Genomic DNA, 25,580 nt, shown 5'->3' on the forward strand with positions numbered 1-25,580 from the left:
AAAATTAGCTGGGCATGGTGGCAGGCGCCTGTAATCCCAGCTACTCAGGAGGCTGACGTGGGAGAATCACTTGAACCCAGGAGGCGGAGGTGGCAGTGAGCCGAGATCACGCCACTGCACTCCAGCCTGGCAACAGAGTGAGACTCCGTCAAAAAGAAAAAAAAATAAGTGGTTATGAAAGATATTCCTTTCTGCCCTGTGTGCCCTGGGAAAATGTCTTCCCAGGACACCTCTGAGTTTCCTCTGCTGGGAGACAAAGGTATTGAGAGACATCTCTGAGAATCAGGCCTCATCACCGCCTACACCGTCCATGTGTGAAAACCTCTGCCTGCTCAGAAAGTGTCCCCTCAAGGCCACCACCACCTCTGGTTGCTTACCTTGCTCCATTCTCTCTATCACAGGCACTTAGGGTTTTTCCTGGGAGCCGAGACAGGGGTCTGGAGAGGCGGGTGGCCAGCATGGTAGCAACGGGTGTTAGAATGGCCCAGTTCCTCCCGGTGGTTCTGAAACACAAACGCACCCTCAGCATTACTTTGTTGCCTTCCGGGCTTTAATCAGGAGCAGTCATGTTCCTTTCAGGTTGTGAAAGTCAAACTGGGCTGCATCTGTTCCACCCAGCTCCAGTCCTGGTACCACCAGGCAGTCCACTCTGGTTCCTCTCTCAAGCTGCAGCTTCACGATGGAAAGAGTCAGGAGCCAGGGTGCCTGGAAGCCTGGGTTCTGGCTCTAGCTGTGCCACCAAACACACTGGGCAACCCTGGGCAAGTCATCACCCATCCATAATGTGAGCAGGTTGGCCCAGATCAGTGATCCTCAAACCCGCCAACCGCTGGGAGACTCGGGGACCTAACCTCTCAGGGATTCTGACTCGGTAAGTCCTATTCCTCTAACCTGCTGAAACACCCACCTGTGGTGCCCCAGGGCATCAGCCTTCATTCCTGAGGTGCCCACCTGCCCCTGCAGGCAGCTTGTCCTCATGCCACATAGCATCTGACTCAGCCGTCCACCCCTTTCCCCTATCCGAACAAACAAGGGGGCTCTGGCTCTGAGGCTGAATTAATCAGTAATTCATTATAGCATAGAGTTTGGAGCTACCAAATAAGAGACTCTTGTAATTTAAACACACACACACACCCTCCCCCCTCCCTCACCATTTGAGGTTAAAGCAACCTTATTGCAACAAGAATCTCTTGGTAACATCTTAAGGCTGCTAGGCACCACGACTCTTCAGCATTATTGACCGCTGATCAGCACGGGCATGCGTTGCCCTCCTGTTCTGTTAATAGTGATTCCTCCAGGCCTAAGGGAAGGAAGGCGGGCTGGTAAATGGGTTCCAGCCTCTCCTTTGCCTACCTGGCTGTAGTCTGTCATACTGTTCCTGGTAATAAGGTACTGCCTGGGAGGCTCCTCCCCTACCTGTTTGCTGCCACCCCAAACCTTACTGATAACCAGCCACCTGGGCCCAGAGGTCAGCAGTGTTAACTGAGCAACCACGGCCATGCACTCTGCTGGAAGCAGGTGGAGGCGTTTAATCTGTTTAATCCTCAGGAAAGGAAAGCAGGCAGAAACCTCTCTGGTGTTACCTTTCCAGAACTACAGTAAACTCTCGCTTGTACTCCTGCCCCTATTTGCCACACCCCCATTCTCAGCACAGCAGCCCAAGAAACCTTTTTAACACTGGTCAAGCTATGCGACTTCCGTGTTTAAAGCCAACTTTCCATGCCCGTGGGGGCTGGCCTCTCCCTCCCTGGAGGCCCCTAGCTCACTGGGCCACCCTCCTCTTTGCTCACTGCGTCGCAGCCACCACTGACTCCAAGAACTCCTTGCCTATGCGAGGGTGTTCCTGCCTCAGAGTACCGGCTCCTGCTCTGCTCTCATCCTGGATGCTGAGTCCTCTGTCTCCCTCACTAAAGTAGCTCCCATTCAACACACAGGTTGCTCTCTGTAAGATCACTCTCATAGCAGCTACCTTAATTCAAAATTATGTTTATTTACTTTATCTTCTACTAGATGCTAAGCTCAGTGACACCAGGAATCCTGTCCACCTGGTTCACCACCAAATCCTCAGTGCCTAGAACGAGCCTGACGCAAAGGAGGCACTCTGAGTCCCTGGGGAGTGGACGGGAGCTGAGTGGGCTCCCGCAGGGCAGTCTGGGGGTAGAAAGTCGGCCTGTGGCCACAAAAGAAGTTTCCATGGAAAGCTCCTTGCAGAGAGCGGCAGAATGGAGCCCAGACTGGCTTTTTATGGTTTTATGGAAGGCACAGGCCCATGTTGGCTCAGACTTTTTAATGAGGCACCTCCTCCCGCCATCTAAGTACTGACCAGCTGGCTAAGCACACACACCTCTACCTCCTCCCTCCAAGACCCAGGACCAGAGTCTGAGGTCACCATCACTGGGAAACTTCCCATCCAGTCATCTATAATTAAAGTCCTTTCCACCCCTTAGCTCAATGCCTGTGGCAGAAAATGCTTTAATATGATCTCCAAATAGACAGCTGCTTTCCATTTTGTTTTCCTTGAAGTCAGCCATATCTAAAAGTACTAAAGCCAAAATAATTAAAAGTGCATAAAAACTCAGTCCCTTGGCCAGGCGCGGTGGCTCACGCCTGTAATCCCAGCACTTTGGGAGGCTGAGGCAGGTGGATCACCTGAGGTCATGAGTTCAAGACCAGCCTGGCTAACATGGTGAAACCCTGTCTCTACTAAAAATACAAAAAATAGCCAGGCGTGGTGGCGGGCGCCCATAGTCCCAGCTACTCGGGAGGCTGGGGCAGGAGAATCACTTGAACCCAGGAGGCGGAGGTTGCAGTGAGCTGAGATCACGCCACTGCACTCCAGCCTGGGTGACAGAGCAAGGCTCCATCTCAAAAAAAAAAAAAACAAAAAACTCAGTCCCTTGAACAATGCACTGTTCTCAATGTAGTCTGTTGCATGCGTGTTTCTTAAACATGCAGCTATTTCCACTGCAGGGCTCCCAAAGACTCTTCAGGGTAGCTGTCTGCCATCTTCATGTTTTGTGCCAGGCCTTATTCTCTGTAAATATTAAGTTCTCAAACTTCACACACCACTTTCTTGACTTTTAGTTTGGGAACAGAAATGGCTGTGGGAGGCGGGTGCTCAGTCCCCTCAGCCTTGAAAGTCAAGTAATTAGTTGCCCTGAGGTGACTGAGCACAGGGGGCTTGACTCCCAGGGACCAAACTCATACGATACTGTCACAAAATCAAGATGCTCACGTATAAACCTGGAATCTTGGAGACATTTTTTAATGCTAGAAACACTTGGGGCTTCTCTCAAGGGCCCTCTCCACTGTCAAGGTATGACACATGGAAAGCACTCCTACTCCAGAAAAAAAGAAAACAGTGTGCGCATCCTTCCTCACTGCTGGGCTCACTGTGTTCCATTGCAACATGACCATCTTGCAGAGGTCACAGCTGGGGGCTTTCCTGTGAGGCAGCAGCAGGGGCTCCCCTCAAAGGGGCAGGCATTCCCAGTACTAACATTCTCAGCAGAGGCAAGGTATCCGCAGCAAACCGGGTCACACGAGGCAGGAAAGAGAACTCAGGTGTTTCTGGACATGAAGCCTACATGGGCCCTTGCCACTCCCAAGTGGGAGGCAAAGGGCCTGCCCCCAAGGAGGGCAAGCTGGGGTTATGCAGGGAAACAGCCAATGCAGAGACCCCACACTGAAGAGCTTCAGACCAGCAAGTTTCTGTGTCAGCTTCCCAAATCCTACAACTGGCAACCTACCTAAACATGTTCTACTTGGCTGATTTGTTTGGCCAGCCTGCTGTTTTAAAAAGCAGTGTAACTAGGCAGCTAAGCTATGCTTGAACTCAATACAAACAGTTTGTACTTACTATGTTAAAACTATCCATATCATCTATGGGCATTTGAGTTTTGAGATTCCTGACCATATATATCTATATATGCACTATAATCAAATTATATATATATATATATATATTTGGCCATTCCTCTTCTGAACATTTCGTAGAGTCTTGCTTGAAAGTTCCAACCCAGCTCAGCTATACGTGGGAGCTTCCTTGAGGTCATGCAAACGGGAAACCTGACAAGTTTTCAAGCCCTCATTCAAAAAGACACCTAACATTCCTTAGAGAAGTAACCACTCTCAAACAAAAGTCAGAAATAATTACATAGGAAAATCAAGTGATATAGTAGACAGTGTTCTCACCACCACTGTATCATACATGCAGAGATGACACTCACATGGCTTGTTTCACAGGGACCTTCAATAAAAGCCAAGGGTCTAACATTAGGCACGCCCAATGCAGACACCTTGATTGTCCTGAGAGACATTCCAGTCACCAGATTAGGCTTGGGTGGCGACCGGTTCTCCTCCCATAACACACCACAAACACTCTGCAGTGACTACCTTTCGGGGGTCTGTCCTGCTCACGTGATGTCCCCTCCTCTCGGACCTGCCCCTCCCTCATAGGATTTGGCCTCTGCAGCTGCAGAGACTATGCTTTGGTCACGGAGGACTGAGCCAGGAAGAGACACCAGACCCAAGGTGAACCCATTGTTCTGTCCCCTGGCACCGTGAGAGAATGCGAACCATGCTCTGTGGCGCAGGGCCATGCAATGGGGCTGCTGGAGGACGGCAGCTACACTCCACTGGGCCCTGAAGCCACAGAGAGGGGGAGAAAGCCGGTCTGCAGGGGCTGGGGGGATAAGATGCTCATGCAGAAAGCAGCAGGGGTGGAGGTGGAGGGAGGGAGGGAGAAAAGCCAGCAGCAGCAGCCGCCTCCCTCCTGCCCCCCAGCTCCAGAAGCCATGCTGTGCCTTTACAGTCTCTGTGTAATTTAAGCAAGCTGGACATTTCTGCCACTTGCCACCAAGTCAATAGTAGCTAAAACTGAAGGCAGAACACTATGATTTTTAACTTTTTATTTTTGTGGGTAGGTCGTAGTTGTATATATTTACGGGGTACTATTTTGATATAGGCATACAATGTGTAATAATCACCTGAGGGAAAATGGAGTATCCACCCCCTCAAGCATTTCTCCTTTGTGTTACAAACAATCCAATTCTACTCTTTTAGTTATTTTTATATGTGCAATTAAATGATCATTGACTATAGTCGCTGTGTTATGCTAGCAAATACTAGTTCTTATTCATTCTCTTTAACTTTTTGGTACCCATTGACCATCCCATCTTCTCCCCACTGCACAGACCCTCACTACCTGTCCCAGCCTCTGGTAACCATCATTCTACTACATCTCCATGAGTTCAATTGTTTTAATTTTTAGCTCCTACAAATAAGTGAGAACATGCAAAGCTTGTCTTTCTGTGCCTGGCTTATTTCACTTAACATAATGACCTCCAGTTCCATCCACGTTGTTGCAAATGACAGATGTCATTCTTTTTTTCTGGCTGAATACTACTCCATTGTGTATATGTACCACATTTTCTTTATCCATTTATCTGCTGATGGACAGTTAGGTTGCTTCCAAATCTTAGCTATTGTAAAAAGTGCTGGAACCAACATGGGAGTGCAGATATCTCTTCGATATACTGATTTCCTTCCTTTTGGGTATATACCCAGCAGTGGTACTGCTGGATCCTATGGTAGCTCTATTTTTTGTTTTTGGAGGAACCTACAAACTATTCTCTGTAGTGGTTGTACTAATTTACATTCCCACCAACAGCGTATGAGGTGTATTAATTCTCAGTTTTGACCCCTATTCTGAGAATGCCTCATTTATAATGACCTTATAATGACACTGGAACCTGTGCTTCCCCCATTCCACTCCTCTTCTGTCCTTCCCCAAGACAAAGTGTTACCCGAGCTGTCAAAACTGCCATAATTACAACTGCCAGATCAAGCGGGCATTTTTTCGCTAGGAGAACAGGGCTTGCCTACCAAATTAAAGGCAGGCCACTAAACAACGGAGTCTCAGGACTCTGTTCTTGGTCTGTTCTCCGCACCACGACGAGCACTCATAGCTTTAAATACGATTCACATGCCGCCAACTCCCGAAGGTTGATCTCCAACCCAACCTTCTCCCCTGAACTCAGACAACTGCGCATCTAACATCTCCACTTGAATGTTTACTACGTATCTCAAATGTAACCTGTGCAAAACTGAGCCTGTGCTATTGTCCCGCAGACCTGTTCCTCTAAATCTTCCTCATTCTTGACTCCCCTTTCCTGCACAGTCCACAGCCCAGTGCTCGGCAAGTCCTATCGATGCCACCTTCACATATATCTAGGATCCTCCACTACCAGCCTAGTCCAAGCCTTCATCCCTTCTTGCCTGGATTATTGCAATAGCCTCCCAAGTAGACTCTCCGCTTCCACTGTAGTTCCTCCAGATTCTGGTCAACACAGCCTGCAGGATCTTGCGGAACATAAATCAGATCATGTCACGCCTCACCAAACTCCTGCCAGAGTAAAAGCCAAAATCTAGAGTTTGCCTACAAGGCCCTCCATGTTCTGGGTCTCCATCGTCTCTCTGACCTCATTCCTGCCTGGTTCACTGTACTTTGGTCACAGTGGCTTTCTTGCTCTTTGGAACATAGCAAGCCAGCTCCTGCTTTAGGGCCTTTGTCCTTACTGTTCCCTCTACCTAGAACACTCTTCCCCCAATATCCACAGTCCTTTACTAAAATGTTTACTAAGACATTCTCTGGCCACCCCATCTATCCCACCCCAACCCTGACTATCCCCCTTCTCTGCTTCCATTTTTTCCTCCTCCTTGGCACTTTATTACATTATAGCATTCTACATGTTGTACATATTTATCTTGTTTGTTGTTGTTCAGTCTCATTAGAATATAAGCTCTTTGAGAACAGGAATTTTTGTCTGTTTTGTTCACTGTTGTATCTCCAACATGTACAGCAGTGCCCTGCACACAACAGACACACAGTATTGATTGATTGATTCATTGAGATGGAATCTCGTTCTGTCACCCAGGCTGGAGTGCAGGGGTGCAATCTTGGCTCACTGCAACCTCCACCTCTCAGGTTCAAGCAATCCTCCTGCCTCAGCCTCCCAAGTAACTGGGGTTACAAGCATGCACCACCATGCCTGGCTAATTTTTGTATTTTTAGTAGAGACGGAGTTTCACCATGTTGGCCTGGCTGGTCTCGAACTCCTAACCTCAAATGATCTGCCCACCTCAGCCTCCCAAAGTGCTGAGATTACAGGTGTGTGCCACCACGCCTGGCTGGTACATAATTAAATGAATTAAGAGAGTTTTGGCTGGGTGTGGTGGCTCACGCCTGTAATCCCAGCACTTTGGGAGGCCGAGGTGGGCAGATCACGAGGTCAAGAGATCGAGACCTATCCTGGCCAACATGGTGAAACCCCGTCTCTACTAAAAATACAAAAATTAGCTGGGTGTGGTGGCGTGCGCCTGTAGTCCCAGCTACTTGGGAGGCTGAGGCAGGAGAATTACTTGAACCCAGGAGGTGGAGGTTGCAGTGAGCCGAGATCACGCCACTGCACTCCAGCCTGGCAACAGAGCAAGACTCTGTCTCAAAAAAAAAAAAAAAAAGAAGAGTTTTAAGAAGAGGAGTGCCATTATCAGACTTACATTTTTAAAAAGGCAACTCTCATTGGGTTAATAATAAGTTGAGGATGGACTAGAGCAGAAGCAGGGAGACCCGTTAGGATCTGTGGCAGTAATCCAGGGCCACCATGTGCAGTCATGAGGGTTGTATATTGCACCACTGCAGTGAGATGTGAAAACGTGTTCCTTAGAAATGTACACCAGCCCTGGTAAAAACCATGGAACTGATTAGAATTGGTAAGTCTGGCTTTATATTGAAGGTAGAGTCCACTACCATTTACCAACAGACTGAGTGTAGGATATGAAAGAAGGAAGAATCAAAGCCATTTCCAAGATGTTTGGTCCAGGTGTTAACAAATGACAGTAGTGCAAATGATTAAGCAGCCTTTCTATTCACAAGTGCTTACTGCATTTCAAACCCGAGGACACAAGCTGAGCCCCCGAGTCCTCACCTGGCTCCTCCAAACCGCATCTCCAACTATACTTTTCTCCTCTACTCATTAAACCGTTTGCTACACCATCCCTCAACAAGCCCTGTACTTTCCAATTTCCGAGCCTTGCTCATCCTATATCAAACTGACTGCATCTGACCAAGTCCTAGCTGGTTCAGATAACTCTCCCGAGCTGCCTTTTCTAATCCCCTAATTCAGAAATCTTTCGCCCCAATCTCCTCCCTTCTGTGCCTCTGTAACAGCACCTACCTAGCCAGGGTCGTATTCGAGGGATTTCTGTTTATAAACATTCACAAGCCCCCATCCTAGCACCAATCCCCACCCGGACTGTGAGCACCCTACAGACAAGACCCAAATGTTGAATCACTCTCTTCTTGCTCCTCCGAATATTTATTGTGTGATGCCTGACAGGAAGTAGAGGCTCTGTAAACGTGTATTGAGTGAATATGAAAGCTTCACAAATTTCAAGGGCCAGCTTCCTTGGCGGCCAGGGATATATACGCCCTGTGCAGAGCCCGGCTCCAACGCCTCTTGTAGAAAGAAGGACACTGACCAGGACATTTGCAGCGTCACAAAAGATCCTGTCAGCGCGAGGCCTGCAGGCGGCCCTCCATAGTGAAATATGTGCTTCTGCAACCCCTCAAAGTAGGAACTGCAGGGTGACTCTGCATCAGCTGACTACAGGCAGATTTCCAGGCTGACTGGCTGGAAAAGAAAAAAAAACGCGGAGTTCGACGCCGCGCGCAGCACCAAACACTTCCCCAGAAGGGCGCAGCCTGGAGGCGGCCGCGCGCAGGACGCACGCCCAAGGCGCCTGGGCCGCTAGGGACCGACCGGAGCGCTCAAACCCACAGGGTATCTATCGAGCGCGCGCCAGCACGTAAGCAGAGCGCGAGAACGCCCGAGACGGCGGCGCAGCCAATCCCAGAGCAGCGCTCCCCAACGGCCGGCCGGAGGGCGGGGAGAGAGGGGGCTCGGCCAGAGCCACGCTTCCCATTGGTTGAGACAGCACCGCCCAGCCAAAGCCCCCTTGTCCTCGCGCGGGTGCGCAGCCTGGGCTCCCACCCTGGCCAGTCCCGGGCCCACCACCACTCTGGCATCCCCAGCCTGTCCCCGCGGCTTCTCCTCCTTCCCCGGCCCTGCGGCCTGCCTGCTGTCCAGCATTCTTCCCCAGGGCGCTGTGGCGCGGAGGGAGGACTCCCCAAATCCCGGGAACAGAGCCTTGCGGAGGACCCCGGAGGAGGAGGAGGAGGAGGGACGCGGACGGGACTGGGAGATTCGGTCGGGAAGGGGACAGGGCCTAGAGCCCGGGGCTAGAAGGCAGGACACCTGGCTTCGGTCTGGGCTCGGCCTTTGACTACGACGTGACCTTGAGGGCGGTTCCTTCCGTTCGTGGGGCCTGGGTCCCCTTCAGTAAGATGCGCCGGCAGGAAACGATGAGTCGTTTCACCTGGGAGCTGCAGGGCCGCGTGTTTAACCCAGGGCCTCCTCCTGCCTGGCACATTATTCCGAATAATAAATGCCAGATCATGCTGCTGGAGACGCCGGCAGAAAAGACGAGAGGGAGGCGAGTGAGGACTCCCCGGGGTGTGGGCGCGATCGGCCATCCTACCCTTACCCCGCTGCGGCCGCAGGGCTCGGCCTGTAGGGCGCGAGCCCCCCTTCCCCACCCGTATCCCGGCTTCGGAGCTAAAGGAACACGTGAGGCCGAAGCAAACCGAGTAGAGGGCGCCAGGGCATCCCGCCCGAGCTGCAGAGACGCGGACCCCTCCTCTTACCCAAAACCAAATGGGCAGGGGGCTCCGCCGCAGAGGGCTCGCCGAGGCGCTCGCCTTCACCCGGCGCCGCGCAGGTGCCCGCTCTCCTGCGGGGAGAGCCGAGTGGAGGCGCTGCCGCAGGGTCTCTCTGGAAGCCCCTCCACCAGCACTCCTGAGGCCTGCGGCCTCCGCCACCCGGACGCTTCTACACACGAAGCGCGCGCTGGGGCTACGCTGGGCGGGGCTCACGGCGGCGTGGCTGGTGGGGGGGCCGCCGAGCCGCCTCCTCCGCCCTGGGTGCCCGGCTGGCCCTCCTCCCGCCCAAGGTGCCCTGATCGCTAGGCTCCCGGTGCGGCCGTCTCGCCCCTAAGCCGGGCGCCAGATGCCCCGCCGCCTTCTCGCTCCCCGACCGCTGGGCGGGGGCGAGGGCCAGTTAGATGGAGCCAGGGGAAAGGGTTTCAGCCTCGGGGGCTGAGGCCGGAGGGTGAAGGCGCCGCTCCTCGAACGGAGGAAAACTCCGGTGAGGAAGAGGCTCTTTCCAGGTCCTGTGCGTGTTGCTGTCTTTAGAGCTCATTAGGGTTGGTTGGTTTTTAAATTTCTTTTGATCAGATGAATTTATTTAAAGGCCGGGGGCGGTGGCTCACGCCTGTAATTCCAGCACTTTGGGAGGCTGAGGCAGGTGGATCACTTGAGGTCAGGAGTTCGAGACCAGCCTGGCCAACATGGTGAAAACCCGTCTCTACTAAAAATACAAAAGTTAGCAGGGCGTGGTGGCGCACACCTGTAATCCCAGCTACTCGGGAGGCTGAGGCAGGAGAATCGCTTGAACCCAGGAGGCGGAGGTTCCAGTGAGCCGAGATTGCACCATTGCACTCTAGCCTGGGCGACAGTGCGCTCCGTCTCACAAAAAAACAAAAAAAAATTAAAGATTTGCTCCTCAGGGTCTTTAAAAATAAATTAAGAATAGCAGTTTCCCAGAGTTTTAATAATAGAACAACGGAGGGCCATCGGCCACAGATAAGGGTTTCCTCCCAACCCCGCCCCACTGCGCTATCGCCCTGCGCCAGCACACCTCAGTTTCCAGGATGAGAAACAGGCTGAGGAGAGAAGACACCAGGACACAGTAGTGGCGGAGCTACATGAAAGGAAAATAAATCTTGGGGCCCCAAATCACTAAGCTAAAGGGGAAAGTCAAGCTGGGAACGGCTTAGGGCCAACCTGCCCCCATTCTACTCAAAATCACCCCCTGCTCACTGAGATAAATGCATATCTGATTGCCCCCTTTGGAGAGGCTCATCAGAAACTCGAAAGAATACGACCATTTGTCTCTCATCTACCTATAACCTGGGGGCCCCCTCCTTGCTTCGAGTTGTCCCACCTTTCCAGACTGAACCAATGTTCATCTTACATACGATGATTGATGTCTCATGTCTCCCTAAAATGTATAAAACCGAGCTGTGTCCCAACCACCTTAGGCACACGTCAGGACTTCCTGAGGCCATTTCACTTGCGTGCATTCTTAACTTTGGGAAAATAAACTTCCTAAATTGATCTGGCTCAGATTTTGGGGGTTCACAACTATGTTTAGGTAAAGTACAGAGAAGGAATGAATAGAATGAAGAGAATGAATGAAACTCGCAAATACAGGAAGATGAAAACAGGAGGAGGGAAGTACTGGCATGATGAAGATTTAAAGAAAACTGTAGACCGGGTGCGGTGGCTCACGCCTGTAATCCCAGCACTGTAGGAGGCTGAGGCGGGTGGATCACTTTAGGCCAGGAGTTCGAGACCAGCCTGGCCAATGTGGTGAAACCCTGCCCTTCGTAGTGGATGCTTGTAATCCCAGCTACGTGGGAGGCTGAGGCAGAAGAATTGCTTGAGCCTGGGAGGCAGAGGTTGCAGTGAGCTGAGATGGTGCTACTGCATTCCAGCCTGGGCAACAGTGGGAGACTGTCTCAAAAAACAAACAAACAAACAAATAAAACTGTTGGCTCTGTCCGTCCATTCTGTGAGCTTCTGGAGAGCTAAGGCTATCTCCTTTATCCCCAGCTCCTGGCACATACAGCCTTGAAGACTGGGAGAATCAGGAAGGGAGGATGCACTTGGTTTTCTGTTCCTGTTTCACAGGTAGACTCAAGCCTGGATTTGCTCCAGTGACGGTGTTTCAGAACATTAGGCATATAGTACCACAGGGTTAAAAATAAATCACTCTACTAAAATTACGCCTTGAGGATTATGCTTTGCTAGAAAAGTAGTTAAAGGAAGAATCCTTCTTTACCCCAAGGGAAAAAACATAGATCCTGACTCTGAGAATTAAACTGAATTGTAGTCCTATTTGCATAAGACAGAAAAGGACATTTGACCTTTCTGAGGTTGTATTACACACCTGGCCTTACATCTTCCCAGCCCAGCTTTGCTGTGACAACCAGCTATGAACAGGTGTAACCTGAGAGCACCTTGCCTCAGCTGCACCTGGTATTCTGCGTCTCTGGCACTGCAATCTGGGACCCTTGCAGGAATCCGCTGCCCACTCTGACACATGAGTAAACCTGGAAGTACAAAGGAACACCTCAAAGGACAAACTTTGACCAAAGGGCAGGCAGGAACTGCAGGAAAAATACTCTGCTCTTCCAGTCTTCCAGTGGGCAATTCTGAGATATGTTCTATGCAGCTCCTAAAATGATAGCATTCTGTTTGCCCATAGTAGTGACCAACTTGATCAACTCACGAATACACCCTTGGATGCCATTCTCTTTCCCTCCTTCCCTATTTGACTCTTCCCAGCCCTCCCCTCCAATTCCTTGGGATTTTGTTATGTAGCTTTAAATGATTCCAAACACTTTCACTTTGCTGTGAGAGTGATATTGTTTTACTGTGATTAGAACATGCAGGGAACTCTCCCTAGCCAAGGGAATGTTATGTCACACCTTATCAACCCTGCCTGGGAGCTACTGACCTCAACCACAGGACTCCAAAACACATAGAATCCCAGGATTCTGACAGACGCTTGGAGAGCTTAGGATGCGGCGAGGCCACTCTCTGGAAGCCTTGAAGCTGTTTTTGAAGCCTTGTCTCATAACACTGGCACCGCTCTCTAGCAGCAAGAGACCTCACATATCTTCATGGATCTCCATTGTATTAGTCAAGCTGTCCCTCCCGAGAACCTCTCCTAGAAAGCAGTGCCTCGAACTCTGATTGGACTTTGCATCCACAAAAGCCTGCTTTCCATCCTAAGTGGGCAATTGAACTTTTTTTTTTTTTTTTTGAGATGGAATCTCACTCTTGTTACCCAGGCTGGAGTGCAATGGCGCGATCTCGGCTCACTGCAACCTCCGCCTCCAGGGTTCAAGCGATTCTCCTGCCTTAGCCTCCCAAGTAGCTGGAACAGGTGCCCGCCACCACGCCCAGCTAATTTTTGTATTTTTAGTAGAGATGGGGTTTCACCATGTTGGCCAGGCTGGTCTTGAACTCCTGACCTCAGATGATCCGCCCGCCTCAGCCTCCCAAAGTGCTGGGATTACAGGCATGAGCCACCATGCTCAGCTTCAACAGAACTTTAATAATTGGACTCTAAATGAAATTGGAACTCATTCATTATATGATTAATGTACCTTGTCTGTTGAGTGTATCCCCTGTGAGATTTGTTCTCATTATTCTCCCCCTTTTTAAGAATTGTGAAAAAGAAAGACCTCTTTGTATGGCAATAAACTGTGTGATTCATGAACTCATACTTTGATCTTCTCCTTATTTTAACCACACAAAACAGATTCATTCCCCAAATAAACTACCTATACACAAGTCCTTGCTCAGGCTCTGCTATTTGGGGGAACCCAGATTAAGCCAATGGTTAGCCCAAAAGAGACATCTCAGCTTATCTTTCCCAACCCTGCTAAGGAAGAATTTATTTGTTTGGTTTGCGCTTTTTCTCCTTTATTTCCCAAAGGCCCTGCCCCTTAGGGCATCACGAGTGAACTCTGACACAGTAGCAAGAGACTCCCAGGAGAAAGGGCCAACTGAGGAGTTGGGACTGGGTTAAGGGGTCAGACAAAGCCATTCTCAGCCCCACCTTCAACCTTTCCCCTCCTTCTGCCGTTCTGGTTGTTGACTTTGGAACTGGAGAAACATTCGGCTGTGAGGTTGAACACAGAGAGTCTGTGGAAATCAGGTCACTCCCAACACTGCATGCACCAAGATTCTCTCTCCCTCCCCCTACTGTAAAACCACCTCCTCTCTGTTCAGGTAGAAGGCCTCAGGCCAGGGTATTCAGCACTTAGCACACTCTCCTCAACCCAGGGAGGTACTGTTTGCAAATTAGGAAGTTAGTTTTGGGAGGGAAACAGTCCTTAGTCCCTGCCTTCAAGGAGGTGTGAAAAGTAAAGTAGAGGTTAGTCTTCAAAGACTTTCCTCCCCTCTAATTAGGAATAAATAGTAACTTCTCTTGGAAGCAAAATTTATTCAAAGACCTGTGCTAACATTCTTAAAATCTGCTAGCCTTAATAAATAAATCATATGTTCTTAGCTCCCACAATTTAGCCTAAATATTTGCCGTGGTGTGCTTATACTGGTCCAAGCAAGCATTAGGTCATAGCCTGTTCCTCTTCCTTATTTGAAGGTGTTTTTACCTTTCTCAGCATTCCACAAGTTACTTTCTCCTTCCTTTGTTCTCCTCTGCCTTTGCCTCTTTTAAAAAGTTCTAAGTTACTAGCCAATCGGGACAAATACAGAATGTGAGGTCCTGTTCCAGCCAATGGAAACCAGACACAGCAGTAGGGCGGATGTGTCAGGTTATAAATGACCCCATCTGCTTTGTTCTGTGTATGCTCACGGCAAAACTGCTGGTGAGTGTACCCTTTCTGCAGAAAGTATAAAAATGGCCTTGCTGAGGAAATTAAATTTATGTTCAAGTGCTATTTCTTTACTGCACCAAGGAACAAGCATTTCAAACAGAGGTGTGAAAGGAAAATATCTTGGGGCCCCCACATCACTAAGCTAAAGGGAAAGTCAAGCTGGGAACGGCTTAGGGCAACCCAGCCTCCCATTCTATTCAGTCATCCCCCTGCTCACTGAGATAAATGTGTATCTGATTGCCTTCTTTGAAAAGGCTAATAAGAAACTCAAAAGAATGTAACCATTTGTCTCTCACCTACTTGTGACCTGGAACCCACCTCCCTGTCCCACTTTTGCTTCAAGTTGTCCACCTTTCTGGGCCAAATCAATGTTCATCTTACATATGTTGATTGATGTCTCATGTCTCCCTAAAACGTATGACCACCTTGGCACATGTCATCAGGACCTCCTGAGGCTGTGTCACGGGTGTGCATCTTCAATCTTGGAAAAGTAAACTTTCTAAATTAACTGAGACTTGTCTCAGATTTGGGGGGGTTCACATTTTGGTAACCATGGAGGGATCCTGAGTGGAGATGCCTCTGACCTTTGACAGATCTACTGGTCCTTGGTAGCAGCATGAGCTAACCTTACGGCTCAAACAAATAGGACAATTTGCTGAGGTCTGGGAGCACACCCTCCAGAGAATCCTTGATCTCCCCAAATTTGGTCAAGATCTAGAGTTTATTTTTCTGTACAACTACCCTCCACCTTTTTTTTTGGAGTTTTATTTGCTTCCAACAAGGAAGGCAAGATTTCCTCTTTCCATGATGATAGAAGGCAGACAACTCCTTTAGGGAGCTTGAGCTCACTCCCAGCAGGGAAGATGAATTCGAGTTTTTTCCTGCTTTTAGGATGACAAAAAGCAGTCTTCAGCCTGAGACCCATCCCTAGGTAAGTAGCTGAGTTGGGTTTTTGTCTTGGCTAAAGTTTAACAACCAGCTGGTCTGAATTTCTCCTTTACCATTAGAGTGCTCAGTGATCATATTGTTGGGGTTTTGTTGTTGTTGTTGTTTGTTCTGGTTGCTTTCCCATCAGATTTGACCTACTCTTCCAGACTTGATCCAATCTGAGTGAGAATTCCAAATTACGGGTAACAAAGCCTTTCTAATCTGGCCAAAATTTCTCACAGCTAAAAAAAACAAACAAACAAAACAACAACAACAACAACAAAAACATGCACTTGGTTTCTGTGTTTGCTTCCTGTCTTAAAAAAAAAAATCTTTATTTCATTTACTTTTCTTCCACCCTATACCTCCTTCCCCCTTTGCCATCTGCAGTACCAAAAAAATCTAGAGAAGGCTTCTAATGACTCGAGCCCCTTTAAAGAATTCAGAACAAAGGGGCCACTCACCCGTTTTGGAGTGTTGTGTTTTCTCTGTGAAGTTTCAAGAGTCGTGGGTGGATTCTTCTTCTATCTAAAGCTCTGTTTTCCTGTATTGCATGACCTGACCTCTTTGGCTTTGGGGGAACCAGAGATGACCTTGCACTGTGAGAGGATTTGACCTTGGAGCATGTAATGGCAGACGAGAACTACAAAGTTACGGATGGCTGAGCACAGTTTACAGGAAGTGGTCTTGGCTGGCTTCTTTTCTTTTCTCTCCTAGGAAATTGTTGTTTAAGGATCCTAATTCTAGTTCGGAGATGCATTCTAAAGGGTCTTCTCTATTGCTTTTTCTCCCATAATTAATCTCAGTTGTGTTTGTCTGTGTGCATTTGTCTGAGGAACTGAACTGTTGTTTTCATAGGCAAATGAGAAACTGAGTTTTCTGAGCTCCAAAGAGAAAGGACATTTGCTCTTTCCAGCGAAAGGCGCCCCTGGGTGACCAGGGGCCTCGTGGGAGTGTCTGGGGAGTTGACCCCCTGCAACATGCAGTGGCCCTGCAGGGAAATCCCCAACAAAAATTAATTTTAAAAATGGGTCATCTGGGAAATGCATATAAGGGCTGATCACCTGGCATTTTGAGCCCTCTCAGAGGTCATAGACCTCTGGAGAGAGAAGCTGAGATGCATAAGAGGCTGGAAACAACTCAGTGATGACACACTGTGGAGTCCTGCCCACAAGCAGCTCACATCGATCCATGCACAAAAACCCTAGGCCACAGCTCAATTCTTCCTTTTAAGAAAAAAAAAAAAGAAGCAGGAAACAAATAATCTGAGAATGAGGAGAAAACAAGGAGAATGACCCCCTTTAGAGCACCTTATTGGTTTTATGGCACCTCTATTTGCCAGAGTAAAATGGAAGTAATACAGTCTTTGTGCAAATTGACATTAAGGAAAAAGAGCCCTAAGGTCAACCTGCAAATTCTAGAGTTCCTAGTCCCTTTTTCTCTATTTTCCTTTCTGCCATGCTTTAAGTCTGCTGTTACTTTTCCGCTGAGATAAAACCACTGTTTGGGTCTAACAGTGTTTTGGGTTCTTCTTGCAAGCTGGCAAATTTGTATTTATCTCATGGCTAAAGTACTGGAGTAAAAGTTATAGAATCTGTATGTGTGTATGTGTGTATGTACATGTACATGTGTATGTATCTGAAGGCCTTTATGATAGATGTCTATAATTTTATGTCCAATTGTTAATTAAATTCATTTTAATTTCCCTCCAGCTCACCAGACTTTCACTTTGTACCTTACGAGGTAAATTTTGCTGTCTGAATTTTATGTGAGTTGTTTCCTTTAACATGCAAATTTAAGACTATTAGCTGACAAGAAGAAAAAGAAGACCCTTTAGAATGCATCTCCGAACTAGAATTAGGATCCTTAAACAACAATTTCCTAGGAGAGAAAAGAAGAATGAACAAGGAGAGTTTGGAGGTTAAAAGCAAGATGGAGTCAGTTAGGCAAATCTTTTTCACGTCTCTGTTATAATTTTGCAATGATGGTTCCATAACTTTAAATGATGACTATTACAGTTTTCATAAATCATCTAAAACAATTAAAATAATTAGGTGAATGTAATACTTGTAGACAAACTCATAATTTAGAATCTAAAGTTATATTAAATTAAGTAATAGATATTTCATTATATGGGTATTTTCCAATAAAAATATATTTGTAAGAAAACATTCTTTTAAAAAAGTGTGTCATTTTTAAAAAGATGAATAGTTTTTGTCTAATTCAAAGCTTATTTAAAGGTCATGTTTAAAATAATATAAAAGGAACCAGGAAAATAAAAGAGATGTAAAGAAAGTTATGGCTGGGAGCAGTGGCTCACACTTGTAATCCCAGCACTTTGGGAGGCTGAGGCAGGCAGATCACTTGAGGTCAGGAGTTTGAGACCAGCCTGGTCAACATGGTAAAATCCCATCTCTACTAAAAATACAAAAATTAGCCAGGTGTGGTGGTAGGCTACTGTAATCACAGCTACTTGGAAAGCTGAGGCAGGAGAATTACTTGAACCCAGGAAGCAGAGGTTGCAGTGAGCTGAGATCTTGCCACTGCACTCTAGCCTGGGTGACAGCAAGACTTCATCTAAAAAAAAAAAAAAAAAAAAAAAAATGACAGTTATAAAAATAAAGAGGTTTTTTTTTGGTGAGAAAGCTTAAAGATAAATAATTTCATATAAGAAAGAATCTTGTATGGTAAATTTAGTCCTAGAGTAAAATGACTGGTTGTTTAAGAAAGAGGGATGTTCAGGACAAACCAGAAAGTCCAAGCATGTCATGAACAGTCTGTGTAAGTCACAATAAGAGGATTTATTTTTAAAAACCTATATGATCAAGTTGTCATATTATTATTAAGTTTTGGTTTGCTTAGGGAAAAAACTGAGATTAAAATTTTTTTTAAGTTAAGGTTATTACACCTATATATCTCTCTGTATGAGCTTTTAAAGTACTTGTGACATTTAGTTACAGGGCTTTGACTCCTGGGTGTAAAAAAGATACCAAGTCCTGCTAAAGTTTAAACACTGACAGCAATTAAAATCCCATCTTTAGTCTCGGTAGAAGATGCCAATCAAAATAAACTGCATTCCTGAAACACAGGGCCAAAAATTCAAGTTATTCAACTTTCTCAGGAAAGGGGCATGTGAGATTGTAAGAGCCAATGTTGAGAGATAAAATAAGTTCAGTTTCTCTATAAATTAATCATTAATGTCAAAGGCACACTGATGCAAGACCAGCATATGAGCCCATGTCAAATTAACAAGGCTTTTATGAAATATTAACCAACTCCTAAGTAAAGGTTATAAAGGTTATGAAAGGCTTATGGAAGTTATAGCTTATGGTCAAGATTAAAATTTTATAGATTGTTTATAAAATTTTAGAGAACAAATTTAATTGGCTTCCTGCTGTGTTTTGTTTTTTGTTTTGTTTCGTTTTTGAGATAGAGTTTCGCTCTTGTTGCCCAGGCTAGGGTGCAATGGTGCAATCTCCGCTCACCGCAACCTCCGCCTCCCAGGTTCAAGCGATTCTCCTGCCTCAGCCTCCCTAGTAGCTGAGATTACAGGCATATGCCACCATGCCTGGCTAATTTTGTATTTTTAGTATACACAGGGTTTCTCCATGTTGGTCAGGCTGGTCTCAAACTCCCAACCTCAGGTGACCCACCTGCCTTGGCCTCCCAAAGTGCTGGGATTACAGCCATGAGCCGCCGCACCCAGCCAGCTTCCTGCTGTTGTTACTAGGGCTTATTGTTTGGAAAATTAACTCTCTTTTCTCAAAGAGAAGGTTTTTGCCTTTTTTAAAAATCCTTGAGTTATCACTTTGTTCAAATGAATGACTTATTTTACAATAACCTGTGATATCAAGTGTTTTAAACCTTTGATATTTGATAACCTTTCCAAAATCAAATTATAAATTATGTCTTTTTCTGCTTGAATTAATCCTTTAAGATATTAGGTTTCCTGAAGTCCAAAATGACATAATTTGGCTTATTTGGTATAAAAATCATACAGGAAACTTTGTCAAATATGAAATGGTGTTTGGCTTTCTTTGGGCTATATTTATATAAATATGTTATTGGTATGTGTTCCAAAATCATGGGAAACTCCTATAATTTTTATATGACTTAATGTACATTATCAGTAATAATTATAATTGTTATGTTAAATTGTTGCTGCCACAGAGATAAGTTTCTTTGTCAGTTGTGTCTTTGACTGTGGCTGCCTTAAAACCTTTTGTCATCCACAAACAATTGTCTTGTTTTGGTCCTCCTTAGAAAGTGGTTTTATAATCAACTATAGAACTCTAACAGGTGTTCCTAGATGCAAGTTTCTGGTAACTTTGGAGATTGGAACATTAGAATAGAGAAAAAAACTTTCAGGACTCTCATGGAGAACTGAAATGTTTATGAATATCAGAACAAAAGCTAACTGCGTGAGCTGAACTAATAAAAGACTAAAGTAATCTTTTAAACTTTTTGCTTAAAATGTTGCTGATCCTTTGTTTTGTTTTCCAGATACAAGAAAACGTCTTTTAAGCTATTTACAGCTTTTAACAATTGAGTGAAGTATACTTCTATGAACAAAATTTAGACCATATTTGTTTCTGTCTACCTGATTTCTCCAAAATTTGGGAACTATGTGTGAGTATTCTTATGACAATACAGTTATTTGCATAAGTGCAATAAGAATCTGTTTTCATTTGTAACAGGACACAATTGGAGAAACTGGTTATTTTACTAAAGTTTTGACTGGAATGGTGTGCTTTCCTTTAAGGATTCAAACTTGACTTATGGAGGCAATAAAAGCCCATTGGATAAACTGCTGTGATACCTTTGTCTACACAGCCGCTGTACAGGGTTCCTGATGTGTCGTAAGTAAAGAATGTCACTTTCTGACAGGCCCAGGAGCCCCACGTTTATCTTGGAACCTCAAGAGGAAAGGATCACTCAACTCATAGGTACTTGATGGCACAAATCCACAGCTGGGCTCAGCTTTAAAAAAATGTCTTATCTGAGATTCCTTCTATGGAACAAAGTTCCATCAAAGCCAATTTAAAAGCCTGTGTAAAAAAATAATTACTCTGGCTGCATTGTATACAAATAATTAGGCCAAGTATAGTAAAGCAAACCAGTCCTACCATGATTTTTCTTTAGTACAAATGGGAAACTGGAGAGAGAAACATTATGATTCAAAACTATAGTACAGCAGTTGTTAGAGTCTAGTCTTGCCTAATGTTTCTTGATTTTTATTATTTTTTAAAGTTTGAACTGAATTCTAATTTTTCTTGGCTCCAAGTCTTCAAAGTAATTTTTGTTACTTTGTTTTCAATTTTTTTCTTCTTCTTTTCCCATTTTTCCTAATTTGGAGTCACTGAAAACTGAGCTGTGCTTTCATAAAGCCCCACAAACTGAAGCTAGACAACCTTCAGAAGAAAATAATAGCAACCTTATTTACATACATTAGCCACTTTCATACCTACCTACTGATGTATAAACTTCAGAGTAATGTGGCCTATATCGATTTTCCAGGATTGTTCTTTTGTTTGTTGTTGTTTTTCTACCTTTCTCCACCTGTTTTCTCTTCAAAGGACATGAGACTTCGCAACCTTCTAAATATGAGCTTCCCTGATAACTTGGGACCTACCTATCTAGGAATAAACCATCCTAGCCTTGAGACACCAGATGAAACCTGGGATGAGGGACTCATTTTCTCCTAAAATGCTTTCTCCAAAAGATTTTAAAAAGAAAAGGAGGGAAATGTGAAAGGAAGATAAATCTTGGGGTCCCAAAATCACTAAGCTAAGGGAAGAGTCAAGCTGGGAACTGCTTAGAGCCAACCTGCCTCCCGTTCTGTTCAAAGTCATCCCTCTGCTCACTGAGGAAAATGCATATCTAATTGCCTCCTTTGGAAAGGCTAATCAGAAACTCAAAAGAGTGCAATTGTTTGTCTCTCATCTACCCGTGACCTGGAAGCCCCCTCCCTGTCCTGCTTTTGCCTCCAGTTGTCCTACCTTTCTGGGCCAAACCAATGTTCATTTTATATATGTTGATTGCTTCTCATGTCTCTCTAAAATGTATAAAACCAAGCTGTGCTCTGACCACCTTGGGCACATGTCGTCAGGACCGCTTGAGGCAGTGTTACAGGTGCACATCCTCAACCTTTGCAAAATAAACTTTCTGAATTAACTGAGAGACCTGTCTGAGATTTTGGGGGTTCATGGAGGGAAATGAGGCATGTATGTAAGCTAAATGAATCATTAGAAGTCCTGTAAGTCTTCTAAAAGAGGGACAAATAAGTGTCATCAGAGTTCTAATAAGGGTTCAGGATAGGCTTTGTAGAAGAGGTAGTATCCTGAAAGATTCTCAGTCAGAATGAAGTACCCTAAAAGAGGCCCCTGACCTGAGAGATCATGGTGTTCTCTCCTGTCTGTTTGCCTGCTAGCTCACACTCTCCTCCAATACCAGCTGAATTTAATCATTCCCAGCCTCTCCCTTGCTGGATCTGGCCCTGCCCGGGGTCTGAATGCCCCTGGTCTTCTCTGCCCTCAGTATTAAGTGCTCAGTGTTAATTCAGGACAGTGCAGGTTAAATCCTGCCCTTAGGCAGCCACCTCCAAGTCTTCACAGAGCCAGTGTGCAGCCTGCTTTGCTGAGTTCTGCTGGGCGATAGGGAATAAAAACACTGTCTACTGCCCCAAACCCCACAGTCTTCTGTTTGTTTTGATGCAATTGAATTTTATTAAAGTTTTTTTTGGCTGGAAATCATACCCTTAATCTGTAGAATTTTACAGGTATTGAGTAGCTTTTTCTGGAATTGACAGCAAAGGAAAGAAGCCCAGTATATTATTCTATACTGCTTCTAAAACGAAGCTGTGGTGCTCAGAATCTAGTGTGTTGAAAAGAGCCTTTGACAGCTGATCTTAACGTGACTGTAATACTGAAATCTGTGGATGAATGAGAACTGGAGGAGCTGCCTTTTCCTTGCAGTGAATGAGCAAGTAAAACAAGTGCTTGACCTCAAGGGAAAAAGATGGAGAGTATCAGGCATCCCCACCCACTTTCTATCACTTAACTCCTACGTATTCATTAATTGAGTGTTTGTTTAAGCACAAGCATTTTGTGCATGGGTATGGGTTGTCTGTAAATTTAAGCAATGTTCTTTTGAGGTAACTAGGATCTTGGAAGAGGGAACAATATAAGGATATTTGATTAAAAAAAAAACACCTCTGCCCATCCTGACCTAAGCTACAGCAACCCATGCAATTTATTCATTCATTCAGTTTGCACTGATTGAGTCCTTATAATATCTCACTGATTGTGCTATATTCTTAGAGTGGAATCATAAATCAATGCAGGCTCCCTGTTTGCAATAATACTACAATTTAGCAATAAATGGTTGATTTCTATGTACCAGCCACTGTGACAAGTGCCCTCTATGCATTATTTCACTTACTTTTGCAACAATTCTAAAAGTAGCCTAAGATTATTCCCATTTGCAACTGAAAACATTGACAGTTACCAGGTTCAAATAATTTGCCCACAACAATACAACCAGGAAGTGGCAAAGATAGATCCCACCCAAGTCTGTCCTACTCCAAATGCTTTGGTTTAAGCACACCACCAATTGTTCTGAGGTTCTTTCTTTGAAGAAAGGGATTTTTAAAATCCCAGTTTCTGTGGCTATTTGGAGTACAGATTTTTTTTCCTTTTTCTAGAGTTACAGGAACTCAGCATGGAGTACAGAATTTTTTATAATCAGCTGGGCATCATTCATGTGGATAATCCAACAGAAGCTGGAATTGCTTTGTTACACAGAAATTTCATTCAATGAGTACAATACAGATGACAATTTCTGATGTCTTCAGTGAGGAAAAGTTATAGGTTCTGGTTGATTATATTGATATGTTTTGGCTGTGTCCCTACCCAAATATCATCTTGAATTGTAGCTCCCATAATTCCCATGTGTTGTGGGACGGACCTGGTGGGGAAAATTGAATCATGAGGGTAGTTTCCCCCATACTTTTCTCGTGGTAGTGAATAAGTTTCTCCCATACTTCTCTCGTGGTAGTGAATAAAAACTGATGGTTTTACAAGGGGAAACCCCTTTTGCTTGGCTTTCATCCTCTCTCTTGTCTGCCACCATGTAAGACGTGCCTTTTGCCTTCTGCCATGATTGTGAGGCCTCTCCAGCCACGTGGAACTGTGAGTCCATTAAACCTCTTTTTCTTTATAAATTACTCATTCTTGGGTATGTCTTTAGCAGCAATAAGGAAATGGATGAATACACATATAAACTTTGAAAGATGGCCAAGCATAGTAGTTCATGCCTGTAATCTCAACACTTTGGGAGAACAAGATGGGAGGATCACTTGAGCCTAGGAGTTCAAGACCAGCCTAGGCAAACAGCAAGACCTTGTTTCTATAAAAATTTAAAAATTAGCCAGGCAAGGTTGTGGCAGGCCAGGTCTCCATAATGGCTGAACAGGTAGGCCTCCATAACAACTGTTTCAGCACTGACTAAGTGGTTAGGTTAAATATTAGAAGCTGATAGCGTCAACGCCCTATACAAAGGCTTGAATGTAACAAGAGCCCACCAAGAGTTTTGCCTAGGCCTTTCCTGGGCCTTAAAGCATGACAAAATAATGAAGGAATTCTTAACAGGACCCATTTAGGATTAAACAAGTTTTATTGTGGATCTTAAGGAACTCCCCAGACCTTCACAAACAAGCTTTACTGGGGACTAAAGGAACTCCCCAAAACCCTGTGATTTAGCAGGACACAAGATAAGGGTAATCACCCCAGCACCTTCACCCATTTAGAATGAATTTATGAAGGCTCCAAAGGAAGGCCTTCAGGACTCAGATCTTAGTTATAGATGAGAAGAAGTTAATCACCTATGTCTTTAGATGAATGCACACGTACACATAGACATATAGCTTAGAAGGTATATAAGCTCTGGAAAACTTTGTAATTTTGAATTGTTCTGGTGATATTTTCCAGACCTTCTCCCTGTACCCAGTTACAGCAATAAACTCCCTTCTTTCCCAGTTCATCTGCATCTCATTACTGGGCCGCAAGAATAAGCAGCCCAACCCTCAGTTTGGTCTGGGAACAAGGTGAGGTGTGCCTGCCTATAGTCCCAGCTACTCAGGAGACTGAGACAGGAGGATCCTTTGAGCCCACGAGTTTGAGGCTGCAGTGAGGTATGATTGTACCACTACACTCCAGCCAGGACAACATAGCAAGACCCCATTTCTAAATAAATAAATAAACAAACAATTTTGAAAGACAAAATATGTAGTGAGATTCTCAACCCCTAAAACTGATTTGATTTTCTGAACTTCAAATTCCATTTTTTTCAAAGAATATCTAATGTATTACAACAAGCTGTTTTAAAAAACAAGATACAAAACCACATGCTTATTTTTCCTAATTCTTTTTCCAATCATTTTCCCAATGAATACATATTACTTTTTATTTATCCCTATTGCTACCAGGGACAGAGCCTGCTATTTCAAAAAGAAAATCTAATTGCAAAGCTGCTGCCTCTCTGTCTTGGGTTAACAGCACCTCTTTCCAAAGGCCTATTCACTCCTCCCCAACCTCCTCCCTTTCTACCAGGCCTTACCCATGGCTCAAATTTTCTTCTGCTGACCGCTCTCAGTGGCAGCCCACACGTTCAAGTTCAGCTGTCTCTCACCTTAGCTGGCAGGTGCCTCAGCACTATCAGCATGCAGGATCCTCTCCAGGCAAGTGACCAGCTGGATCCTCTTATTCTCAGTTGACAGGGCGTATTGACACCCCTGGAAACCTTTTCCAGGCTTTCTGTGTATTCTTTCAATGCTTGCCTTTAGCTGAGAATGGAAATTCTCACATATGTGTGACAAGTACAGTGGGGGTCGAGGGGGTGGGCCTTGGGATGTTTTTGTGTTTGTCCTTGCACAGGCAAAATTCAACAGCTTTGTAACTGTTTGTTTTAAGCTTAAAATGTCTGTGAGTTTGGCCTTCTGACAAGCAGAGGGTCAAGGGCAGATGCTGCTGCTTAGGAATACATTAAAAATCAATGATGCCAAA

General features: G+C 45.5%; 2 protein-coding genes across 7 annotated transcripts in view; one reads left to right on the forward strand and one right to left on the reverse strand.

Annotated features, from left to right (window-relative positions):
- The window catches only part of BDH1 (3-hydroxybutyrate dehydrogenase 1), a 60,786-nt gene extending 35,435 nt beyond the window's left edge, over positions 1–25,351 (reverse strand). Inside the window, exons 1-3 of one of the 6 annotated variants that reach the window (XM_019024342.4) lie at positions 9,767–9,967; positions 8,542–8,693; positions 378–503 (exon numbers count right to left, since the gene is read on the reverse strand). In XM_019024342.4, coding sequence (XP_018879887.2) covers positions 378–460 — 83 coding nt within the window. In that variant the 5' untranslated portion in view covers positions 461–503; positions 8,542–8,693; positions 9,767–9,967. Of the gene's footprint in view, positions 1–377; positions 504–8,541; positions 8,694–9,317; positions 9,432–9,766; positions 9,971–25,206 lie in introns of those variants that run through there. The other 5 variants (XM_063704538.1, XM_019024341.4, XM_063704537.1 and 2 more) reach the window with 5 other exon arrangements.
- On the forward strand, positions 9,407–10,087 carry LOC134757985 (uncharacterized). Its single transcript, XM_063703499.1, has one exon. It carries the CDS (start codon positions 9,407–9,409, stop codon positions 10,085–10,087), a length of 681 nt encoding a protein of 226 aa, XP_063559569.1.
- Positions 25,352–25,580: the final 229 nt, after the last annotated feature.

This window comes from Gorilla gorilla, chromosome 2, assembly GCF_029281585.2.
Source record: "Gorilla gorilla gorilla isolate KB3781 chromosome 2, NHGRI_mGorGor1-v2.1_pri, whole genome shotgun sequence".
Taxonomy (NCBI): Eukaryota; Metazoa; Chordata; class Mammalia; order Primates; family Hominidae; genus Gorilla; species Gorilla gorilla.